General features: G+C 33.3%; 2 protein-coding genes across 2 annotated transcripts; both read right to left on the bottom strand.

Annotated features, from left to right (window-relative positions):
- Positions 1-1,647: 1,647 nt before the first annotated feature.
- LOC131071326 (abscisic stress-ripening protein 2) lies at positions 1,648-2,640 on the bottom strand. Its single transcript, XM_058007116.2, has 2 exons — positions 2,239-2,640; positions 1,648-2,123 (listed from the first exon to the last, which is right to left on the bottom strand). Exons 1-2 carry the CDS (start codon positions 2,476-2,478, stop codon positions 1,947-1,949), a joined length of 417 nt encoding a protein of 138 aa, XP_057863099.2. The 5' UTR covers positions 2,479-2,640; the 3' UTR covers positions 1,648-1,946.
- An 8,180-nt stretch (positions 2,641-10,820) lies between these two features.
- Positions 10,821-12,156, bottom strand: LOC131071325 (abscisic stress-ripening protein 5-like). Its single transcript, XM_058007115.2, has 2 exons — positions 11,592-12,156; positions 10,821-11,186 (listed from the first exon to the last, which is right to left on the bottom strand). The coding sequence occupies exons 1-2, from the start codon at positions 11,919-11,921 to the stop codon at positions 11,013-11,015; spliced, it is 504 nt and encodes a 167-aa protein (XP_057863098.1). The 5' UTR covers positions 11,922-12,156; the 3' UTR covers positions 10,821-11,012.
- Positions 12,157-24,603: the final 12,447 nt, after the last annotated feature.

Below are 24,603 nucleotides of genomic sequence, written 5' to 3'. Positions count from 1 at the left end.
GGCCAGTGAGGGGGACAAAAGCTATTCTAATTTTATCATCATCACATACAGGTTTGCCAGGAAAATTAGAGTTTTGATGGATGTTGCATACTATCACCAGGCTCTCATTTATGCGCAGAAGTCAAGAAGATATTGACATTACTTGAGAAACGGCTATGCACATGTAAATTGTGTTTCCCTCGAAGGTTACTGAAACTCCCCAAACTGTTCATAATATGCCTCATAACCTCTAGCCGTGGAATCGATTTTTCACGTTGTTTAATCAATGGGTAACTTTCAGCCAAGATTTTACTTTTCACGAATTTGCATTCAGTTTTCAGGATCCATTCATTTATTCACTTTTTATGATTCATAAGTTACAACGTTTTATTTTTACAATTCGCAACCCACAATCTAGTTGTGAGCTGTGAATTTTGATTTCACAATCTATAATTTTTTAATATTCAAAATTGATGACCTTTAACATTCAAAATTGGTAAGTCGTAGTCTCTATGTTTGACTTTTCAAAATCACAACCTAGTTGTGAGTTGTTAATTTAGTTTGCACAACCTTTTACATTTTACTTTCACATAAGTCCAACTTCCTTTTGCACTTGATTTTCACAACTCATAATTTGATTTTTTGCACTTTAAATTTTAAGAAGTGAATTTATTTAATTTTAATTTTAATTCTACTTTTGATTTAGGAGGAGTTTGGACATGAAATTTTGACTAGACACTAAGAGGGATGAGGTGACCATAACATGATGCTTTTGAACTAAAACTATTTTATCACCCTTAAAAACTCTTGAAAAGCATGGATTATAGACAAGATAGACATTAGTTTCAATGCTGAAAGTTTAAAATTTGGGTGTTTGAAAAAGGGGGTAATAAGCAAGAAAAACAGTAATAATTTTTTAAGACAATGTAAAGTAATAATTTGTGACATTTTGTGTAGATTCAAAAAATATATTTTTATAAACACTTTAAATAATTTGTCACTATAAAAGGTAATTATAGTTTATTATTTTTTTTCTATTTTTCAAAGGCGCTTATGTTTGATAAAAAAATCTACATCCATTGGAAAATAGAAAATAAATATAATAATTGAATTAAAATTATTATAAATTATACTTTTGAAAAGTTTACTCTTAAGACTATTCATTCAAAATCTTGTGTCATGACAACTTCATTTGATTGTGAAAAATGTGATCCAATTTAGGTAACTTTTTGGTAGAAGATGAACATGTGAATATAAGTTCTACTTATGTAGTTTAAACTAGAAGACCTTAATTCAAAGGTGACCTTCAATTGAAGATCCTTCATTAGTAGGTTGGCTGTAATGAAAAAAATAAATTAAGCCCAATTGCTTTGAACTACTTTTATGGTTTTTCCTTACACACAATGTATCATTACTTTCAACCAAAGGATACTAACACATGACATGGCCAAGACCTTATAATTAAAATCCTTCTAAGAATAACCTTCATGCACATAAATGTTTTGTCTTTTTTAACATGCACAAATCACTATTTTTAAATAACCCACAAATGAAATAAACCTCTATATACATCCACCTAAAAATGATCTATCAAAATATATAATTACTTTCAATCAAAATCAAAAAATACTAGATTAGACCATGACCATGACCATAACCTTCTAACGAACAAAAAGCTTCATTCATTAGTGCTTCATCTTTTTAACTTACACATCACTATATTTAAATGACCCACAAGTGAGACAGGGTATATGTCTCCACCTAAGAATGATCTATCAAAATTTATAGCAATGATATAGCTTTTGAATTGTTCAAACAAAGCACAGATACATTCAATAGGGAAGATAAACATAACAATCTAATCTTCTCATGAACAAGAAGTTGATAAAAAGAATCCAATTTTTACACACTACTGCAAAGATCACATGAAGAATTCCATTAACAATAGGGTTGCACTTTCATTGATTTCAATGATGATGGCGGCCGAGGTGGTGATGACCATGGTGAGGTTTATACTTGTTCGCCTCATGGTGTTCATGCACAGCATACCCCGCTGCGCCAACGGCGACAGCCCCAGCTATTTGTGCCTCCATTTTATGTCTCCCTGCGTGTTGTGGATCCACTTTCGCCTCATGCCTTTCGTGCTGCACCCAAAATTCCACACATACAATTAATCCACGACGATCTATTTCAATATGTTTAGATAGATTGTACACAGCGTGATCTGAAATACTTTCAAAATTACTATTTTAGACTTACCATGGCAAAAGCCCCTGCAGCCAGAGCTCCCATCTCGGCCATATGCTCACGATGCTTGTGCTTCTTTGCCTCTTCCTCTGCATGTTGGGAAGAGTAAGGCGCTGGGAAATAAGCTGCCGGTACTGGAAGATAAGCCCCTGCTGGCGGTGGCAGTGCCGCAAATGGATAGCCGCCTTCTTGATGGCCATGGTGGTGGTGATGATGGTGGCCGTGGTGGTGGTGATTGTGATGGAAGCTCATCTTTCTTCTACTCAAAAGCCTTTGTAAATTGCAGAGTACCTCAAAATCCTGTAATGAATGGAATTGGGTAAGGGAAATTCTGTAACGAATAGAATTGCTAAGGGTAAATTCTATAACATGTAGAATTGGCTGAGGGAAATTCTGTAATGAAATGAGTTGAGAGAAGTGGGTATTTAAAGAAAGAGAAATGAAGGCCGCGTTTACTTGATAATGAAGCACCGTGTCCCTGGAGCAGTTTACCGACCCTGCTTTTAACTGCGACTTCCCCGCGGTTGTTCAATCTAGACAGGTGATACTTATTAAAAAAATATCAGAATTCCACGGCATATGTTGGCCCACAAAGCGTAGATTTTGTTTGGTCCTCAGAAAAAAAAAAGGTGACTTTAATTATATCAGATGGCCATTGCCAGAGTTTGATTATATCTGGTTTGGCCTGGGAGACATTTACCATTAAAACTGCAACTTATCTTTTAAAATTTGTATGATTTGTTTGTATCAAATGGATGAGGATTGGATTTTTTATTCAATGAGAGTAAAACGATGATTTGTGATTTGTCACTGAACGAGTAAACAGATAATGGATAGTTGAGTGTTGATGTAAGCAAATTATATATAGTTTTTTTCAATTTTTCTACAAGTTTTATATATCATTTATTATTAGTTTTAAATTAAAAGATAACTTAATATTAAGTGGTACGGGTGTAAAATATTTTTGTTAGAAATTAATTTCAAATAAATAGTTAAATAAGAAATTATGGAAAGACATATTTAAATATCATAATTGATTTTCGATTTTTTTCTTTTACTAGGAATGATTTATTGTTTATAATCTATTTTATTATATGTCATTAGCATTTAATATGATTGTTATTCATTGCTATTCATTGTCTGTGTAGTTTGTTAATAGTTTGTTAACATTAGATTTGACTTTATAATGCAAAAAGACACTCGTGTGTTTGCATACAAGCTTTTACTATGACATACATAAACATTTTTCATATGTTGATATGTTTTTTGTCAAATTATTCTTATAAATCTTGAAATATTACACTATTCAATAGTTTTATTCTTTACCCCCTTGTTCTAGAGTCGATGCTTTGATGATTGAGCTATAACTTTCTTAAAGCATTTTCATGTATACATTGCTTTTAAAAATTGTGAGATAATAGATTGCTTCCATTTATAAAGAATTGTGTATTTGAGTAGCTTTTCCTCTTTTGGAGACATGCATACATTTGAAAAACTTGAGACCAATCTCTTAGCATCTAATGTTTAAATATGAATTTTCATGTCAATCTTCTTATATTTTCAAGAGCCAAATATTTTTTTAAAGGAGAAGGAAGTGAAGGAAAATATTAATTAAGTTTCTAATAAATTTAGTTTTCCTTCATTCAAACAAAATACTCTTAGGAAGTTTACTAGGTTCCAAGAATTCTTGAATGATGTTTTTTGAAGCTTATTAATTACTATTTTTTATTACACTTCCTCTAGTACATCCATTGGATTCCAATAAGCCACTTCCTAGAATTTATAATGATTAAACATTTTGTAACTTCTATAGAGTTAAGGGCCATACCACACAATCATGCATAGGTGTCAAGAACATGGTACACCATCTTACAGACAATAATATGATCCATGTGGAAGGTGCCAATAAAAATGAAATTCTTTTATTTGCATTTGCAAATATATGATTAGACACTTACACTACTTTTCCAAGTCTTATGAATAACACATGTTGAGGCACATGATCACATTGTCTAGGATGATATGCATAAGGATGATAATATAGAGGGTCATGTGCATGTTCAATCAACCAATACAACATGCATACATATGTAATTTGAGAGAAATTACATAATGAATGATTGTTTTCCTCCTTCATATTTTCCTTTCTTTTGATTGCATGTTTCAATGGGAAAATACCACAAAACATTCATTGTAGACTATTGTATATCTTAGAAGAAATACATGATCATATTATTAGTGATATTCTTGTTGATGCGACAACCCAATATAACATATATATACAAGAGTTTTTAGTGTATAAACATCAAAATCCAAATTCTTATGCTTAATCAAGAGCCTCCCTAAAGATTACAAATGGATTATCCATACAAACTTTGATATTCGTCATCTTACTACTTGAAATTAGGACTAAAGAAGTACATTTATATTAGCCCCATGTTATTCCTTACTTGAATAGATTTTTAGAATACTCAGTAGATTATAGATTGAACATTTGAAAGTAATACTTTTCGTTGAACATCAATCCATAAAATTTGTTCACTTAGGAAAAGTTGTCAACATTCCACAAGTTTCATTTAAATACTTGAGATACGTATACTTTGTTGGTATTTTGGTATGGTTTTGTCATTGATGTCAACACCTACTAAAACACTAGCACTTTGGAGATCCAGCAACATTCACTGGCAAGCAAGTAACTATTGCACAGTTACTGGTATATGGTTCACCGGCAGGATATAATGATCACCGGCACTTGAAATGGTATGGAAGACACTTGGTAATATTGAAGACATCGTGTGGACATCTTATTAATGAATTAATCATTGGTATATTCATATTTGTATATTTTCTTTTACCGACAAATAGGTCTAGGGTTACCTAGGGTTACACCGACAGGTTTATCTTTTCCAGATCAGCATGGCACGCTATGGAAATGATTAATTATTGTTGTAAATGCATTAAGCTGACATGTTCAATTGGTTATTGCATCGGATATTATATTATTTGTAAAATATTTTTATTGTAATATCTTGTAGAGCCGACCTACTAAAATTGGTCTTAGGTTATGGTATAAAGGTAAGATCTTATTTGTAAGATCAAGTGTGAAATGCAAAAAAGAATTGTGTGAAGGTATATGCGAGATTAAGCAGTGCAATACACACAGACATCATTTGAAGGTGAAGCTAGGTTTTTGTGAAAGCATATTAGCATTACACTGGTACTGAATCCAGCATATGAAGATGCTATTTTGTGCAGTACATTCTTATTGGATTTAACCATCCAACTGTAGTCAGTGTGACTCCCATCTTGTGATTGAGCAGTGAGCTCTAGGCTGTTGGCCTTTCTACATGTACAGACCCCATTTATGTACACTTACTATCTGCAGTAGTATCATCTGATTGTGGGTAAGGTTTCCCACCGTGGTTTTTTCCCTTACAAATATTGGTGTCATGTGTTGTGGATGACTTTGTTTCATGCATTAATCTTTACCGGTATAGCAATTAACTGTTAAAACTGTCTACCGACATACTTAACTGGTTTACCGGTATTAAGCATTAAGTTGATTAAGTTGTTTTTGGTTTGAATTTATTAGACAACTGATTCACTCCCCCCTCTCAGTTGTCTCTGGGACCTAACAATTGGTATCAGAGCTTAGTCCTCTATTGCAAAAGTTTAACAGCTTGAGGAGATCCAATGTCTACTAATTATTTCAGGAAGGACAGTGGAAGATCAGAATGGAGACACATCTAAATTGCATTGGTAAAGACGTCTGGGAAGTTACAAAGAAAGGTTACACTGCTGCTGTACTTGGTCAGCCCAGTCCAACTAACTTGGCTAAAGATGAGGAAAATGATTGCAAAGCAAGAGAAGCACTTTTGAGTGCATTATCAGATCAACAAATCATGGGATTATCAGATAGGTCTACTGCTAAAGCTATTTGGAATCATTTGGAAACACTGAATGAAGGAGATTCCATGGACAAAATTGCAAAAATTGAAAGCTTCTGGGTCAGGTATGAACACCTGAAAATGGAAGAAGATGAAAGGATTTCTGCTTTTATGGAAAGAGTAAATGAAATTGTTTTGGGTATTAAATGTTGTGGAGGAACCTTAAATGAGGATGAAATTGTTTCAAAAGTTTTAAGAGGATTGCCACAGTCATATAAAATGAAGGTTACTACTATAAATGAGTTAAGAACAATGCCTAATACATCAGTAACTAGGGATACATTGATTGGGAAACTTTCAGCTTTTGAAATTGAAGAATTTGGTTTTGTTGCTACTATTAAGACAGATTTAGCCTTTAAAGAAACAACATCATCTGCTCCATCGTTTGACAAATCTGACTGAAAAGCCTTTTATGCAAGAAAACTTGAAGAAAGCAAGAAAGAAAATGAAGAACTTGAAGCACTATTTGCAAGGAAAATGCCTAAAGGTCCATTTGGAAGTAAGTATGAAGGTAAAGCACCCTTTAAATGTTTTAACTGCAATAAGATTGGTCATATGGCTTCGAGATGCCCTGATAGACATGCTAGACTAAGAGAAGAAGCTAGAAGAACATACAAGCCTAATCCTGAATATCAGAGATACAGAATTAAGAAGAACAAAGACAAATCTTGTTACATTGCTGATGAAGGTGTGACTGATGATTCTCATGAGGATCCAACAGACAATGGATGGGTTTTTGTTGCTATAACAGAAGATCAACTGGTGGAGCATTCTTTCTTGGAAACAGACTAGTTTCTTGGTTGAGTAAGAAACAGAGTTGTACATCTTTATCAATAGTAGAATCAGAATATGTTGCAGCAACAACTAACTGTACACAGGTACTATGGCTTAAGAAGATGTTGAAAGACATAAATGTAAAATGCAAGGAAGCTATTACCATATGTTGTGATAACACTGCAACAATTGATATATCTAAGAATCCAGTACTACATTCTAAAACAAAACATGTTTCTATCAAACTGAATTTTCTAAGGGAAAAGGTTGAAGAAAAAGAGATAAAACTGGTTTATGTGAATACTAAAGAACAACTTGCAGATATTTTCACAAAACCTTTGCCTAAGGAGACTTTTGAGTATCTCAGAGATGAGCTTGGAGTCATACCACCACCGGTAGAGACTTAGACTGTTGATGATTGTCATTAACTGGCAGAATTAAAAGACAAATCTTTTTCTCCGGTCTTTGATGAGGAAGCTACTTCTTAGGGGGAGTAGTTGGTATATTGAATCGATTGGTATTTTGTATATGAACTTGGTTTTATTATAACTTTGGCATTTGATGTCAAAGGGGGAGAGATATATATGGAAAAACACATTATCTTTTGGAGATATTGGTATGGAAACTTTGGATAACACATGTTGCTCCCAGGGGGAGAGATTGTTGTTTGGAAGAGACTATTATTCTTTGTATTCTAGTTATGATCTTTTTGGAGATTGTTGGTTTTTGGCATTTCTATGTTGGCACTTTGATGGTTTTTCCATCTTGTGTTGCCATCAATGCCAAAGGGGGAGATTGTTGGTATTTTGGTATGGTTTTGTCATTTATGTCAACACCTACTAAAACACTAGCACTTTTGAGATCCAACAGCATTCACCGACAAGCAAGTAACTATTGCACAGTTACTGGTATATGGTTCACCGACAGGATATAATGATCACCGACATTTGAAATGATATGGAAGACACTTGGTAATATTGAAGACATCGTGTGGACATCTTATCTTAATGAATTAATCATTGGTATATTCATATTTGCATATTTGCTTTTACTGACAAATAGGTCCAGGGTTACCTAGGGTTACACCGACAGGTTTATCTTTTCCAGATCAGCATGGCATGCTATGGAAATGATTAATTATTATTGTAAATGCATTAAGCCGACATGTTCAATCGGTTATTGCATCGGATATTATATTATTTGTAAAATGTTTTTATTGTAATATCTTGTAGAGTCGACCTACTAAAATTGGTCTTAGGTTATGGTATAAAGGTAAGATCTTATTTGTAAGATCAAGTGTGGAATGCGAAAAAGAATTGTGTGAAGGTACATGCGAGATTAAGTAGTGCAATACACACAGACATCATTTGGAGGTGAAACTAGGTTTTTGTGAAAGCATATAAGCATTACATCGGTACTGAATCCAGCATATGAAGATGCTATTTTGTGTAGTACATTCTTATTGGATTTAACCATCCAACTGTAGTCAGTGTGACTCCCATCTTGTGATTGAGCAGTGAGCTCTAGGTTGTTGGCCTTTCTGCATGTGCAGACCCCATTTATGTACACTTACTATCTGTAGTAGTATCATCTGATTGTGGGTAAGGTTTCCCACCGTGGTTTTTCCCCTTACAGGGTTTCCATGTACAAATATTGGTGTCATGTGTTGTGGATGACTTTGTTTCATGCATTAATCTTTATCGGTATAGCAATTAACTGTTAAAATTGTCTACCGACATACTTAACTGGTTTACCAGTATTAAGCATTAAGTTGGTTAAGTTGTTTTTGGTTTGAATTTATTAGACAACTGATTCACCCCCCCCCTCTCTCAGTTGTCTCCGGGACCTAACATACTTCAACTTTGAAGTTGAAGCTCCATATGAAGACAAAATAGATCTTTGAGAGGTGCATCAAAAGTGATTATTTGCATAACAAGAATAGAAGAGGAGGATATAATAAGTGAATAATAAGGAATCTCACAATGAACAAATTATTCATGAACCAAAGAAAATGACCAAATAAACTAAAGTAACACAAAAACCAAAATTTCATCTTCAAAAGACTACTTGGATGCTACAAAAGTGTTGTGGTTCATCATATATCAAACTTTCCTCCACAACCACAAGTAAAGAAAAAAAAATATGGGTCAAGAAAGAGATAGATCAATTTTACCACCAAAGGGTAATTCATTTGTGCTAAGTATAAAGGATTATCAACAAGAAACACAAAATAGAAAAGACAATTCAAAACATGAAAAAATATTTGGTAAATGATGAAATATATATATGATGATAATTTCTATAATGATGATGATTCTTATATACCCATATTCCTTGTTTTTCTTTTCATCTTTTGTTCATTGTTTTGGCCTTTTTTTAAATTTCTTTTACTATATTTATTATTTTTGACATACTTATTTCACCTCCCAATCATGTTTTATGGTTTCATTCTCCCACTTGGGGGACAACCTCTTTTTTCACTTGATATAATTGTTACTATGCTTATTTACACCATTTTTTCTTATTCTCTATGTTTGCATATACTTACTACTTTTTTTATTTCACTTTTGTTGCTTTCTACTCTCTATGCACCAAGTATACATGATTCACTTCCCATTGTACCTACTTACGATTCTTACTTATCCACTTATTTTTCTCATGCTTGCCTATTTACATCATATGTTTCATATATTATGAGCATCAACCAATGCCAATGCTAACCATATCTTGATTGCATGCATTTGATGCTTATATGCTACCTTGTTTATGCACATGTTTAGGTTATTATCTCATGCTCATATTTCTCCTATATCATATATTTACTTCCGACATCTTATATTACCATGTTGTACCTATTCCCATATCTTCTTACTACATGGGGGAGCACCATTTCTTCTCCAATGCTATATATACACCTTCATTCTCCTATAATGCTTCTAGAGCTATTTTATTTGATCTGAAACATCTTTCTTTCCCCACTCTCCATTATGCTATTATTGCCTATAGTTTCATGCTAGGGTATTTTTTGTCATATTCATCTTGCACTAATATCCTTCATCATGTTCTACAACTATCTTACCACATTGTAGGGACTCACCTCATCCCCTATCCTATTAAGTGTCCTCACATGCTTTGTCAAGTATTAAAATCTACATCGAGGACATCGTGCCTTCCTCATATCATTTATATTACACCTTTAGGGCCATTTCCACCTTATGATTTCCCTATACTAGCAGTCACCTTACACCATGATGAATATCTCTAGTCTATATGATATACGTGATTATCATTTGATATTTGCCTACTTGTTTGGCACACAATGCTATCTATGTCACTTACTTCACATACTTTATGCTCTTATATTCTTACATTTATTTTTTATGTCCTATTTTTCTCTTTGCACATGTTGTATGAACCAATTAAAAGGTGTGAATTTATTATCACTAATGTTACTACATATAGACTCTTAACCATAGCCAAATAAACATTGATCACATGACATGACAATGCCCAATAGTGCCACCACATTAGATAGAGAATTACCACAACACTTTCTAAACAAGACATTTTTTGTAACTCTACTAAGTCATTTTCCTAGGTAATTAAAGCAAGTTTGTAATCGACATCTATTTCACTTCTGAAACTAAAGTTATTGAATGACACATGTATTTCCTTTACTTCCAAATTCTTATGGATTGTGCATACCAAAGAGAATCAACACAATGATATTCAATTGAATCTATTATTTTACATAAATTTCAGTATCTTTTTATGTCTAATTTAATTTAGATGTATGTTTGTGAATGAAAATTTACATATAAGCATTTAAGATTTATATAAATATCAAATTGGAAGCAAAACATGAATACCCAATGTCAAATTTTCATTTATTAAACTACAGCACAAGTTCAAACAAAACACAGATCCATTGAATACGGATGATAGGCATATCAGTCCAAGCTTCCCGTGAACAAAACGTTGAAAACTGTGATCTTATTTTTACACACGACTGTATAGATCGCGTAAAATTTTATTATTAACAACATGGGTGCATTTTTAATGTCTTCAATGATGATGGTGATGACCATGGTGTTTATGGTGAGGCTCATACTTGTTGCTCTCATGGTGTTCATACACAGCGTAGCCCACCGCCCCAACGGCAGCTGCCCCAGCTATTTCTGCCTCCATTTTGTGTCTCCCTGCGTGCTCTGGATCGACCTTCGCCTCATGCCCTTCGTACTGTCAAAATTACACATACTCAACAATCATTCCAGATGATTTGTTTTGCCATTCTACCCATAGATTATATACCGTGTGATCCCATAACAAAAAATAATATATATACAGTTTTTCAAATATATGGAATGAAAAAATCAAATTAATTAACTACCCAATTGCCCAACAAATCAAAAACAACTGTGAAGAATTTCAATTAACAGATTTAGAGGCAATAGCCTTCTATAGTCCACAACCTGCTGCTGCTACCTAAGATATATTATTGGTGAATGAAAATGTTTACCTATAAATCTATACAGTTGAATTCGAAATCTCTTACAATATACTTCATGGGCTGTGAAAATCTATAAATTGAAATCTACGAACAATTTATACTAGAATATTTGTATAACTAATCATTAGACTTACCAAGGCAAAGGCACCTGCTGCTAAAGCTCCCACCTCAGCCATATGCTCACGGTTCTTGTGCTTCTTTGCCTCTTCCTCTGCATATTGATATTGCAGGCCCTCTGATGAAGGGTAAGGTGCTGGGAAATAAGCTCCCGGAACTTGAGAATATGCCCCTGGTTGTGGTGGTGGAGGAGGAGCATATGGGTAAGCCCCTGGAGCTTGAAGATAAGTCCCTGGTTGTGGTGGTGGAGGAGCATATGGGAAGGACCCTTCTTGATAGCCTGGGGCATATGGGTAGCCCCCTTCTTGGTGGCCATGGTGGTGGTGATGGTTATGGTGGTGGCTCATCTCTTTCTTCTACTATAAATCCTTGTTAAAAAGCAGAGTACCTCTTGGATGAATAGACTCTGTAATGAATAGAAATGGCCTAGTAAATGTGATGATCTGGGTCTCAGATGTCTAGGCCTTTTTGTAAGAGGAGTGTGAGAGAAAATTTGCGTAAATGTAGGCAGCGTTTACTTGGTAATGGATATCTAGTCGTCTTCAATTAAAATGTAGAGTGCGACCTCCCTGCATTTGTACAATCTAAATCGGTAGACTTGTTAGTAGTGGTTAAGAGGAAGAGAGAGAAATGTAGACGGGGTTTATCTAGTGGTCTTGAATAAAAAATGGTGAGTGTGAGGTCCATGTGGCTGTACAATCTAGACCGGTGATACTTGATATTTCAAAATTCTACGTCATTGTGGTTTGGTCTATGGCTGAGTTCTATTTGGTGAGAATTTTATGTGGCTTACATCAGATATGCATTGCCAACGTTCTATTATATCTGGTTTAGCTGGTGCAACTTTAATTATAAGTTAAAGAAATTGTTTATATCAATGGTTTGTTTATAAGTCATTCAATCATAGAATGAGAGTCAAGAGATAAGGGTTCACAATATGTTGATCATATATATTTTAATATAAAATGGGATGCATCTGTTTTCTTTTGATGTTCATTAATTTGTGTGTTGAGTAAAATTAAAGATTGTGAAATTGAAAGTGTTTGTTGAGAGTTTGATTAATTCAAAACTAAAGTCAAAGTATCATGGTTTTCAGATATACAACATGTTTATATATACAATATGCTTGATTATACATGTCACTTATCATCACTAGCTTGAATTTATCAAGGACAATAAATCAACCTTTATTTATGTAAGCTAGTAGTTGTTTTTCACTCTTATTGTTGAAAAGATTTTTTCAAGTATTAGAATTGTATCAGTGCTATCAGTCATATAAAGAATTAAAATTTAAAATTATAACTAAATAAATTAGTTTGAATGTAAACCTTACATGTTTAAACTAATAATTACTTGATTTAGAAAGTCAATATCTTTTACAATGTAAGTATGAAATTGTAGAATACAAACTATTGCTTTCATGATTTGTAGGCAACAAAACTCACAACCCATAAATGACTTAAAATTATATTATTGATCATTGATTATTTTGAAAATGAGAATCCATTGTCAGTGTTTACCATAGACAAGCTCTCTAGAATTAAAAAATACCTTGTTTAGCTATGCCTTCAATAGCTATCATGAAACTCTTGTTGAGTGTGCTATGAAATGAATGGTCAACATTATGCAATATGTCACCTGAAGAAATTATCAAGTCAGAGAAAAAGACCTTGCCTATTTTGCATTTTGTAAAAAAAAAAAATTCATTGTAATGTTCTTTTTATGATGGATAGTTCTACAAAAGAAAGTATCAAGCAAGATCCCTAATGGTTGTAGTTATTCATATTGGCACATGTACAACGACCTAGTTAAATAGTGCTTTACAATTTCCTTTTAGAGTTTCTTTCTTAACATTAATAAAATAAGTAAATCTAATTTATTCTAACAAATTGTAAAAATACCATGTCTTATTTGATGTACTTATTTTATTGGCTTGAACATGTTTTGTATGTGTCAAATTACAAAGAATTGTACTAATCCTCAAACATAAGTGAAACACATGTAAACTCTATGACAAGATATGTGAAAAACATGCAATCTTGATTAATGAACAATTGAGAAGAAACAATTGTACAACCTGAGTTGGCCTAGTGGTGGAGAACTTGTGCTCTTGAAAGAGAGGTCACAAGTTCAGATCCCACAAGGGGGTAGGGCATGTACACCTTATCGACTTTGGCCCATTACTGATTAAAAAAAAATTGAGAAGAAAAAATATTATGTAGACATATTTGTCAAGTGTAGCACAATTGTTTGTGGACAGATAAAGTTACTCTAAGCCTCACTAGAGTTCTTCCATTAGTTAGATTCGATATATAGACCAGTAAATTCTTTGATGAATCCATATTGTTTATGCATTCACAAATTGACTAAAGACCCAAAGAAAAATCCTAAATGCCATTTGGTAGCCCAATATCCAAGGGAACTTGTAGTAGTAGCTGCTCCAAGGGGACCTCCATTGTAACTGCTCTACAATTTTAATAACTCATGCAACTCAACTGCAATCAAAGATAGAAATTAATTAGTTGGTTTGATGCATTTAATTAGCAATATTTATGAAGATAGGATGTCTCTAAAATTTTATTCTTAAATTTCCTACTAATTATGTCATTTAAAGTCTAACTTATCCTCTTTTGGCATCTATCATGGTCATAAATACTAATTGTAGTCACACAATTCTGTCCAGCTTAATTAAATAAATATTCGCTATTTATTTGATTAAAAAAAATCCAATAGCCATCAGTTAATTAAATTAATATTTAATTAATTTATTCCCAAACATTCTTCTATTAATTAAATAAATTATTCAATTTATTTTAATTAATTTATTAAATCAAATTCCAATCAATTAAATAAATAAAATCTATTTATTTAATTAAAATCCCCTTTTCCTCTTTTAAATAAATTAAATAAAAACATTTATTTAAATCATTATCCACCCCCCACTTGCATTTTCCTACAAATGCAACTTGCCCACATTTATTGAAATAAATGAATTTTTATTTTAATAAAATCCTATTTTCCCTCACCCACCAAAGCCACTTGCAAAATCTAATCCCCTTCTAGATTCTTCTAACCCCTTCCTAATTAGCCTAATCCATCCCCTAATTATTGTCACATTCCTAAGCAAAATGAAGTCACTTCTCAAAGACTTCAAAAGTCTTTGAAAAGCATTTAATGCTCTGTGTGTTCAACAAATTAACCCCCAAAGTCTTCAAAAACCACTAATGGCTCTTACATGACCATTTATGGCTCTTACATAACCATTTATGGTTATTTCAAACTTATCTCCCCAAACATTTATTGTTTTGACCATATTCATCCTTTTCACATTTGCACAAGAGTTTATCCATTGGATAAAAGCTTTATTCTTTGAATAAAGAGTTTATTCATTCAACTAACCTTGACTCTAACTCTCAAAGTCATATCAAGCATTTAATGCTTATTCCCTCCCCTCTCAACCTATCTCACATTGACACTTGTCATCTTGGGATTGGGTTGAAAGCCCTCACATGGATTTGAAATCATTCAATCCTGACCCTTGTTGAGATTACTCAATCTCAACCATCCATTGCTCCATTTTTCTTATAAATAGAGCCCATTTCTTCATAATCCAGATCCTGAAAACTTGTATGCATTTAACCTATAGGCATTTTAGAGAGCATTTAGCATAGCAAACTAAAATCTTGTTGTTTTTGGGTTAAAATCAATCATTTTATTATCATCTAGTATTTTAGCTTTTCATTTTACATTAAGAGCAATATTTCAATCTCAGACGTCCATAAGCATCCATAGTGCAAAAAGCTGCTGAGAGCTACACTATTTTGGAACTTGGAGAGGAGAGGAACAAGGGAGAAGGAGCTAAGAGCATGCTAAGAGGCATTTGGAGATGCCTCATTATCTTTGTTTCGTTTGTTAGATATATTAGCATGATTTTAGCATCTCTTTTGATATGCTTGTTTAGATTAGCTTTTGGTTAACTAACACCAACGATTTTCTGGTTTCTTGTGTTGTTGGTCATTTGCTAACCTTGTCCATTTTGCAGAGCATCACTAATTATTATTAACTATGTCATATAAATTTTAGCTTACCCTATGGTTCATTCCCATAGTGTTTTGGTTGAAAGGTTTTAAGTATAAATAGGTCAAAATACATATTGGTAATTCTTAAAACCTTGGGTATAACAATGTCCCAATACATTGTAAGAAACCCCTAAAATGCCACCAATATTTACCCTAATTTTTTACCTTTTATTTTGCTTCAACATTCTCCTTGATGTAAGCTAAGGGGTCTCTAACAACCTGGTTTCTCATACCACAATTCATTTTCCCAAGCCTATGCTAAGAATAGGTCACCCTATACACTAGTTTCCTTACTAAATTTTTTGAATATACAATTATTTTTCTCTTAGTTTGTCCCTTTTTTCATTTTTACTTTATTTATTTATTTATTATGTATTTTAATTCACATTCTTAACAACTACTATGTTTTTTGTCTTTACGTTTGTGTATTTTATAGGATGTGTCCTATGGAGAGTCACACCTACCACAATGTCACAAACCCAAAGATTGTGATTTGTGGTGGCCACAAACACCTATAGTTGACCTCCAAGAAGGGGGTAGAAGAGGCCATGAACATAGGGGCTGCCCTTCCTTTAGACCCAACTTGGAACAAGGGTAAAACAAAATATTTAAAATCTACTACATTTATTTATTTATTCATTATTTGTTTTATACATATATATTTGTAGACAAGTTTTTCAATGACTGCACTTACTATGATTTTATTTATTGCTTCCCCTTTTTTTAACAATGTTGTGTTTTATATAAAAAAAGGAACAAAGGATACATCAATTATTCAATGCCCAAATAAATACAAGTGTAGAACCTATCTGAACCAACAAGAAGATTATTCAATCAATTTTTCTCCTTTAGTACAGTAATTTATTCATAATTTTAGTGACAAATTATATGAGAAATGTATGAGTCACATTCTAAATGTTTTATAAAAGAAAACATAATTTAGGGGTAACCATGACAATAAAATAGGCATTCAAATAAGTATTACTAGATTGTTTAGATTGATAAGTAATACATCATTTTTAGATCCCTTTCTTTTATTTTGCAAAAATCTAACCTAAGAACAAAACAATCCAATCAAAATCTTATTGAAAAGGGTTTATTATGCATTCTTAAATTTAAGTAATTTACACAAATCCTTAGGTTCTCACTCTTAATAGCATTGCCTATAAATTTTGGCAACACCCATTTCCTTCTTCTATTGAGAGTATATAGATTTGTTTATATAGAACTTTGAAAGCAAGAACCAACTTCCGTTTTATACAAAATATCTTATATGCTCTAAAATATAGGGTATATGTAGGATCACGAGGGGCCAAAAAGGGCGATATGAAAAAAATGCCTTTTCCATTTGCCCAAAAACTCAAAAAATTTGTGTTGACTTTTTGATTGGCTTGGATGTCAGTACATGTAGCCATGGAAAAAGCCAAAGCATAATGGATATTGGAAAATATCCGATATCTAATATTATTAATCATATATTATATAATATACGATATGTATTACATTTAATATATTATATATTATATAATATACTATTAATGTATAATAATATATTAACATACATAATATATTAAAGTATATTATATATTAATAATATATTAATATTATAATAGACGAAAACATAAAAAAGGTATCGAATATTTGATATTATCATATATTCGATATCTATGGGTATTATAAACTTGAATAGTGCTTGTCATTGGTCATTTTCACCCACGTTGAACACGGGTTTGAAGGTTTTAGCTATTTGATATTTGAAGATATCAAATATATAATTGCTACAATGAATTGTAATCACTTAGTACCCTCAGGTATGAATTTTTTTTGTATTCCTTCATTTTTTATCATTCATTTGCATTTATTTATTTATTTTTTCCATTTTTTAATTTTTTTTTTTTCATTTTTTAGTTATAAATTAGGTTTTTTATTTTAAATACACTTTGTTGTTTAAATTTTGTTAATTATATAATTTTTTAACTTTAATCAAGTAATATGGCTAAGAAAAATGAATTAAGGTCCTTCTAATGAACATAAACCTTCTTTCAAAGGTGTTTCATCTTTTCAACTTGAAAATAATATTATTTTAAATGACCTACACATGAGACATGTCTTTATGCTTCCATGCAAGAATAATTTATCAAAATTTATAGCAATGATCTCTTTGCTTTCAACCTTCTTCTGTGTCTAATTTTGTTAAATTCATTTTATACAAAGAACTTTTAGGAGATGTTAGATGACTATGATCAAGTTCTTCTAGGTCAACCTCCTATTTAACTAGATCTATGACTTTGAGCAAATGATTGGAGTTAATTAGAGTCAATTTGTAAATGACTTGGTATAATTTGATGCAAACTAATATTCTTTTTACCTAAGAGTTAAAATGTGTTGTTTGATGCTTTTCTCCTCATTATCACTTTTTAGAATGACCTCTTGCATGGTTTTCCCCTATAAATTAATTGTACAAATGAAACTTTAAATTCCAAGATATAACAATAGTTCACAAAAATTGTGGCAAGTGAACTCACGACTAGTAGAAAGGGACACAGTTTTTGGACTTTGAAACTTAAAAATCTAATTTTGAGGTCAATCCCAAGCAACTAATGATTAACCTAAGATAGAAAGGAATATTAAGTTATGAACCAAACTTAACACACGAATGCGTTACTTATCAATATGTAAATGTATTATGAGTAAACTTATAAATGTGTCCATTATAAATACATAATTCTAACTTAGTAAATCATTTCACCAAAATAGACTTAAAAATAAATAGAAATTAACTTAAATATACAAATTTTACCTTTAAAAAAAATTCTATTTTAAAAAATTATATGCATTTAAATATTTCCAATTGAAATTATTAAGTTCTATTTTCACATGCCATGAAAATGCATTCAACATCTTCCAAGAAAATTTCAACTCAAGAAATATTTGAAAATTGATGATATAATTTTTGTTTAAATGATCATAAAAGTGATATAATTTTTGTTTAATGATCATAAAAGTGATATAATTTGTTGAAATATATTTTTTTAATAATATATAAACATATAATTTTTATAATCAATATGTTTTAAACATGATATTGTTGTTCTTTAAGATTCAAAACTCCTTAAACCCATGTACTTAAATCTGATTTAGTTCATAGGTAGTTTAGTTCGTGTGTAGGTGATTTTGATTTTGTGTACTAGGCAAGAGTAAAGTTGCAGGTTGAAGTGCGTACGAAAGAATGTGTTATTAGTCCCACACGCGCGGTGCGTAGGTGACATATTTTTTAATAGATGGTTATTTTTATATACAAACTAAATTTATTATCCAGCCTAATCCTAAAGGGAAATGAAATGCCTGATATATTTTGTAATAGATGGCATGTAGTCTTCCTCGAACAACATATCGAAAATTTGAAGAAAATTGGGATCATCAAATTTAAACAACCCTACCAGCCTGCCTTTTATTAAGCCGATAGGTTTTTAGTATGACGTTTTTTGATTGGAAAACTGTCACTATCTTGGAAAAAGTTTTCCAGCTACATTTTCTGATTGAAAAAATGTTGAAGTTGACCGTTGACGTGTGTTTCTCGAAATCTGTTTTTGCAAGGACTCCTGAAATTTATTAAGAATGTCAGCCGAAACGTCATGTCTCATGCTGGGAAAAGAAAAACTATTCAAAACTTGCTAGCAAAAATATCATCTATTTTTTGCTCCCCACCAACGATAATATCATCGCAGGGCTTATAACTGTGAATGACCTTGCTCGTGTTCCACCCGTCAATTTAGACAGGAAACCCGTTGCTGTCAAATCCTTCGTGTCAATGGGCGAGTTTAGATAAATTACTTGACAAAAGATAAACCGCTATCAAAACAACTAGTACAATTAGGATTACTTCAAAGACACGTTGAGATATTAGAGAGTTGCAATAGGACTGAAAGTACTTTTGTATGGAAAAAGCTTGAATTGAATAATTTGTGAAATATGACATCCAATTGGAAATTTGTCTAACGCCTTCCAAAAAAATACAAAACCTTTTGAAATGTCACATCACAATTTATTTACCATAGCCATCTTTCTCCAGCAACATCAATTACCTCCTCTGGAACTCCACTAACAACCTCCTTCGCAACTCCACTAACAACTTAAGTAGTATATTCAGCATTTTCCATTGATGGAAAAGAAAAGTCTTTGGTTGCCGAAGCATTTGGTCTTCAGATAAATGAGCCGCTTAACTTCAACCAAGCTATGTGGAATAGTCACGATTCACATGGCTAAAACACAAATCATTGCTTTGTTTTGAGTGAATGTTATCTTGCACCGTGCCTTTGAATGCACACCACACTTTTCTGGTAAGCCCAAATATAACTCCTTGTCATTATATTTTGCAATCTTTTGGGGTTTTCATCATTTTCTTGTTTTTCTTTTGGTTTTTCATTACGACAGAGGAATTCGAGTAAACATAATGAGAGTAGAGTTTTGAGTTTAGGTTTTAGAGTTGAACATGAATTCTGTGTGACCACATGCAGGTGATCCATTGAACGAAAGATGATTAAATTATCTTTTTGCATTTTGTATGAAACGATTGAAGAATTTTTTTTATATAAAACCCTCAATGTTAACTATGTTGTATGATGAATTCATTGGCTATTTTTTTAGTAGGCGCGAGGTCAACCTTTTGAGAGAGATTGCAGCATTATGTTTTTAAATATATATATTTAGGTCATAGTTCATAGCTTTATCTGGTTAGTGTTTTATTGTATGCTTTGCCGGTCTCCACACAGAGTAGATATCATTTCGAAATCTTGCTTCAAATTTGGCTGTGTGGTTTTCCATGTCTCTTGTCTTTTTGTAAAATGTTGTGCGGATATTTGTCAAAAAAGGAAAAAAGATTCGGTTCAAAAGAAAACAAAGAACAAATTCATTTAAGAGATTAGCCATTCTATGAATTTTATCTTTACGACCCTATATTCATAAATTTACATTTGGATGAAATATCATCCATCTTGACAAAAATGCCTAAATTTTGCTCTATATCGGTTCCATTTTAGCTGAAATGGCATACTTACGAGTTGTGAGCTCCATTTGTTTCTATTTCCCTAGAGTTTAGTGTATTTGGAAGACGATTCTTAATTCAGAAGGCATATTCGTTAGGCTTTGTTGAAATTAGTGCATTTTAATGAAAAATTTAATTTAATATGTAGAAATCATTGCTGACTTTGCTTTAAATCTTTGATGATTTCAGTTTATTCTGGGTGAAATGGCTAAGTCATTTTTTTAATGATTTTAGTTTTAATTAGTGTGAAATGACTGAAAAATTCTGATTTTTTCACTATTAATTTAGGTGAAATCGTTGCAAAATTTGGTGAACTCAAGATCTATTTTAGCTAAAAGGGTTATTTATGAGATGAGAGTAGTGTTATGCTTTTATTTTATTGCATTCATACTCTTCCATTTTATAATTAGCGAGGGCTAGAAGAGTATCTGCATTGCTTTTTGGATCAATACAACTCACAATTTAATTCTCTTCAAGTTTTTAGCAAGTGATATCTCAGCATAAGCAACTCATTTCAAGAAACTCCAGGACCATTAGACACCATAGGACATTAGTGCATGTTAGGAAGACCTTTGTTCTACTCTAGAAAGCCTCTGAATACTTATAAAATCTCTTCCAACCACTAAACAATAAAACATACATGATCTATTGAAATAGTCATCATATATTTAGCACATTTATACTAGAGAATATATAAGAAAACATAACAACGCAACATTCTACACATACTTATTAAGCAAATTCTCTAATAAATTATATTGGGTTGAAACTGCATTTGCACAGGCTCTAGTAAAATGACCAGCCATAAACCAAGAGAATGTGTCAATGAGTGGCAAAATTCAAGATAGCTAAACAACTATAATTGCAAGGAGTGTATATTAAAACATATCATTAGTGAACAAAAACCTAAAGTCTTTGTCTAGATCATCGATGAAAATGCATTGCCTTAGTACATCACTGCAATTGAAATATAAAACTAGGGAATAGAATATTTTCAACAAGCAATATCACATAGATATTTTCACAATGAATATGATTTCATAAGCTAATATGTTTTTTGATATTAACAACCAAGAGAGAAAACTTGTTGCAGTGAATCTCTTTAAAGCCAAAGGATTGCACGATATGCACTTAGTTTAATTTTTACTCTATTATAAAAACAATGCTCTTGAATTTTTATCATATATTGATAAAAACAAATTTAATACAAATTACTCCACAATTTAAGGCTTATCTACCTCGCTTGTACATTAACACATTTACTTGAGTTTATGTTGAAAAATGCAAACTTTATTAGACCGTGTGATGGGATGGGGTTTGGGATAGACTAGCCTAGTCCATGCTCTTAGATCCTTTCCTTGGATCACTAGGTGTACTAACCACACCCTAGGGTCTCTAGGACTTCCCCTGCTTGTGGAATCCCCTAACCTTGCCCAATCCACCCACCAACAACTTGAAGTTTTTTCTCCCAAGGTCTCACCTACTCATGAGATCCAAAGAACCCTTACTTAGGCTAATAAGGATTTGGCTTGTTCCACACCTTCTGAGGTCCTAGCAAGGATAGGTCAGGTCTAAGACATGGTTTTCCACCCTTTCATGTGCCCCCAAGAGTTTTCAAGCTTCCTACCCCTTACCGATTTCACTATTTTGTCTTTTACCTACAAAAGAGGGCTACAAGGATTGTGACCAATTAGGCCTCCTATCCGGACATTTAGGGCTCTCTCTTGCAAACGATGCACTTGCTTGTGAAACTTCCTAAAAGACTTGCTATTCATTTGGCAAGGGCTCAAGGATTTTTCTAGTTTTGGGCCCCCAAGTGTCCGTACATTGCCCTAGGTGGATTTTAAGGTTTTTAAGGATTTTAAAAGAGGGTTTTTAGGCCTGCCAGGATCATAGTGTAGGTTTGATGTTCTTGCCACCTTGTCTGGATTGGTGGAATCCCCTCCTTCACACCAATGGTACTCCACTCACCCCTCTACAACTCCTCCAAAGGGTGCCTCCTCCTCTGTCCTTCCTTGCTCTACAAGACCTCTGCAACTTAATCCTTCCTAGTCAGGCACTGTCCAGTCTCGCCTAGGAGTGGGTCTTTGGATGGCCTCCCTGCATCTTCAAGGGCCCTGCTTTCTTTGAAGTATAGTACAGGGTCTGCACTCTCATTCCCCATGGTTTCATGGTGATTCCACAATGGGGAATGGAGTTATGAACCCATTGACACAAACTAGTCCAAAACTGGACAGTGAGAAGCAAGTTTACAAAATATTTACAAACACACAACTTGCACAACAAAACCTAATATAAATGCTCACAATGGAAGTAAATACACCATACAAGACACTCAACATAGTTTTTCTCAAAAATCAATCCATTAATGATCTTTTCTTACTCCATTTGTACCGACTGGCAACAAAATTGCAGTCACAGTCAAGTCACTTTGCTTTGGCCGTACAACAACTGCCATCCAACCCCTTCTCTTAGAGTTTGCAACTACTTATACTACCCTTTCCTTGATCTGTGTGCCCATATTAGGGTTTTCCACGCTAAACTAAAGATTTTGACCACTAGGTGGAAAAGTTGCTTGACAACTTTGAAAAGTTGTCATGCAACTTTTGCAACTTTCTCAATGTTGCTTTTCTTGACTCCTAGGCCCACATTGGGCTAACCTAAGGACACCACCATGCTAAGAAGGACCCTAAACACCTCAAAGGCACACACACCCTCTAATTTCAAGAAAACTCAACTTTGACTTATGACCCTAGGACCACAATTAGGACCTAAACTAAGACCAATGAGCACATGGCTCTTATTGTATATACAATGGCTTCTTAAAGAAGCAAGAACACAATAAAAATCAAATGGTGGGAGACCTTTGAAGGGTGCTTCTGCACCATACTCCCCCTCTGCAACAAACTAAGGAACTAGGGGAGTGAGGAGAACCGGATCAATGCCAAGCTTCTTGAACTTGCTTTCTTCAACCCAAGTAGCTTCAGACACAGGTTGATCTGCCCACTTCACCAAGTGCTCCATGTAGAACTGGTGTCTAGTAGACTTCTTCACCCTTGACTCCAAGATCTCCTCTGCTATGGGCTGCTTCACTTGAGGTAAGGCATTCATATCCAAGTCTTGCAATACCTTGGCTTGATTCTCAGTCTGCCCTGCTATCTCTCCCTTATACATGATCAGATCAGCAACATTGAAGACTGGTGAAATGGCTAAGTCTGAAGGGAGATCAACCTTGTAGGCGTTCTCACCATATTTTGACAGAATTCTACAAGGTCCTACCCTCTTCATTTGCAGTTTAGTAGGCTTACCACTTTGCATCCTAGCTTTGCTCAAATGGACCATCACATAGTCACCCACCTTGATCTGAACCTCCTTCCTTTTCTCATCCACTTTTGCTTTCAGTTTTTGAGTAGACTCTAGGATGGATTTCTTAACTTGCTCTTGGACTTCCTTGATGGTTTGAGTGAAGTCCTCTGCTTGACCACTCTTCATCTCCATGGAACCAAGTTCCCTGAGTTCACACACTCCCCTTGGATGTCTACCATAGACAAGCTCAAAAGGACTTCTTCCAATGGTCCTATTTACACTGTCATTATAGGCATACTCTGCTTGAGGAATGATTAGATCCCATGTCTGCCCATACTCCTTAGTTAAACACCTCAACAAATTGCCTAACACCCTGTTAATGACCTCAGTTTGACCATCAGTTTGTGGATGGTAAGCTGAGCTAAATGAGAGATTAGTTCCAAGTCTCTTCCATAAAGTTTGCCAAAAATGGCCCATGAACTTGCTGTCCCTGTCTGAAACAATGCTTAAAGGAAGTCCATGAATCCTCACAATCTCCTTAAAGAAAAGATGTGCAACATAGATAGCATCATGTGTAGTTTTACATGGAATGAAATGGCT

Source organism: Cryptomeria japonica, chromosome 2, assembly GCF_030272615.1.
Source record: "Cryptomeria japonica chromosome 2, Sugi_1.0, whole genome shotgun sequence".
NCBI lineage: Eukaryota > Viridiplantae > Streptophyta > Pinopsida > Cupressales > Cupressaceae > Cryptomeria > Cryptomeria japonica.
The sequence above is the reverse complement of the archived record's forward strand: the minus strand, read 5'-3'. Positions and strand labels throughout refer to the sequence as shown.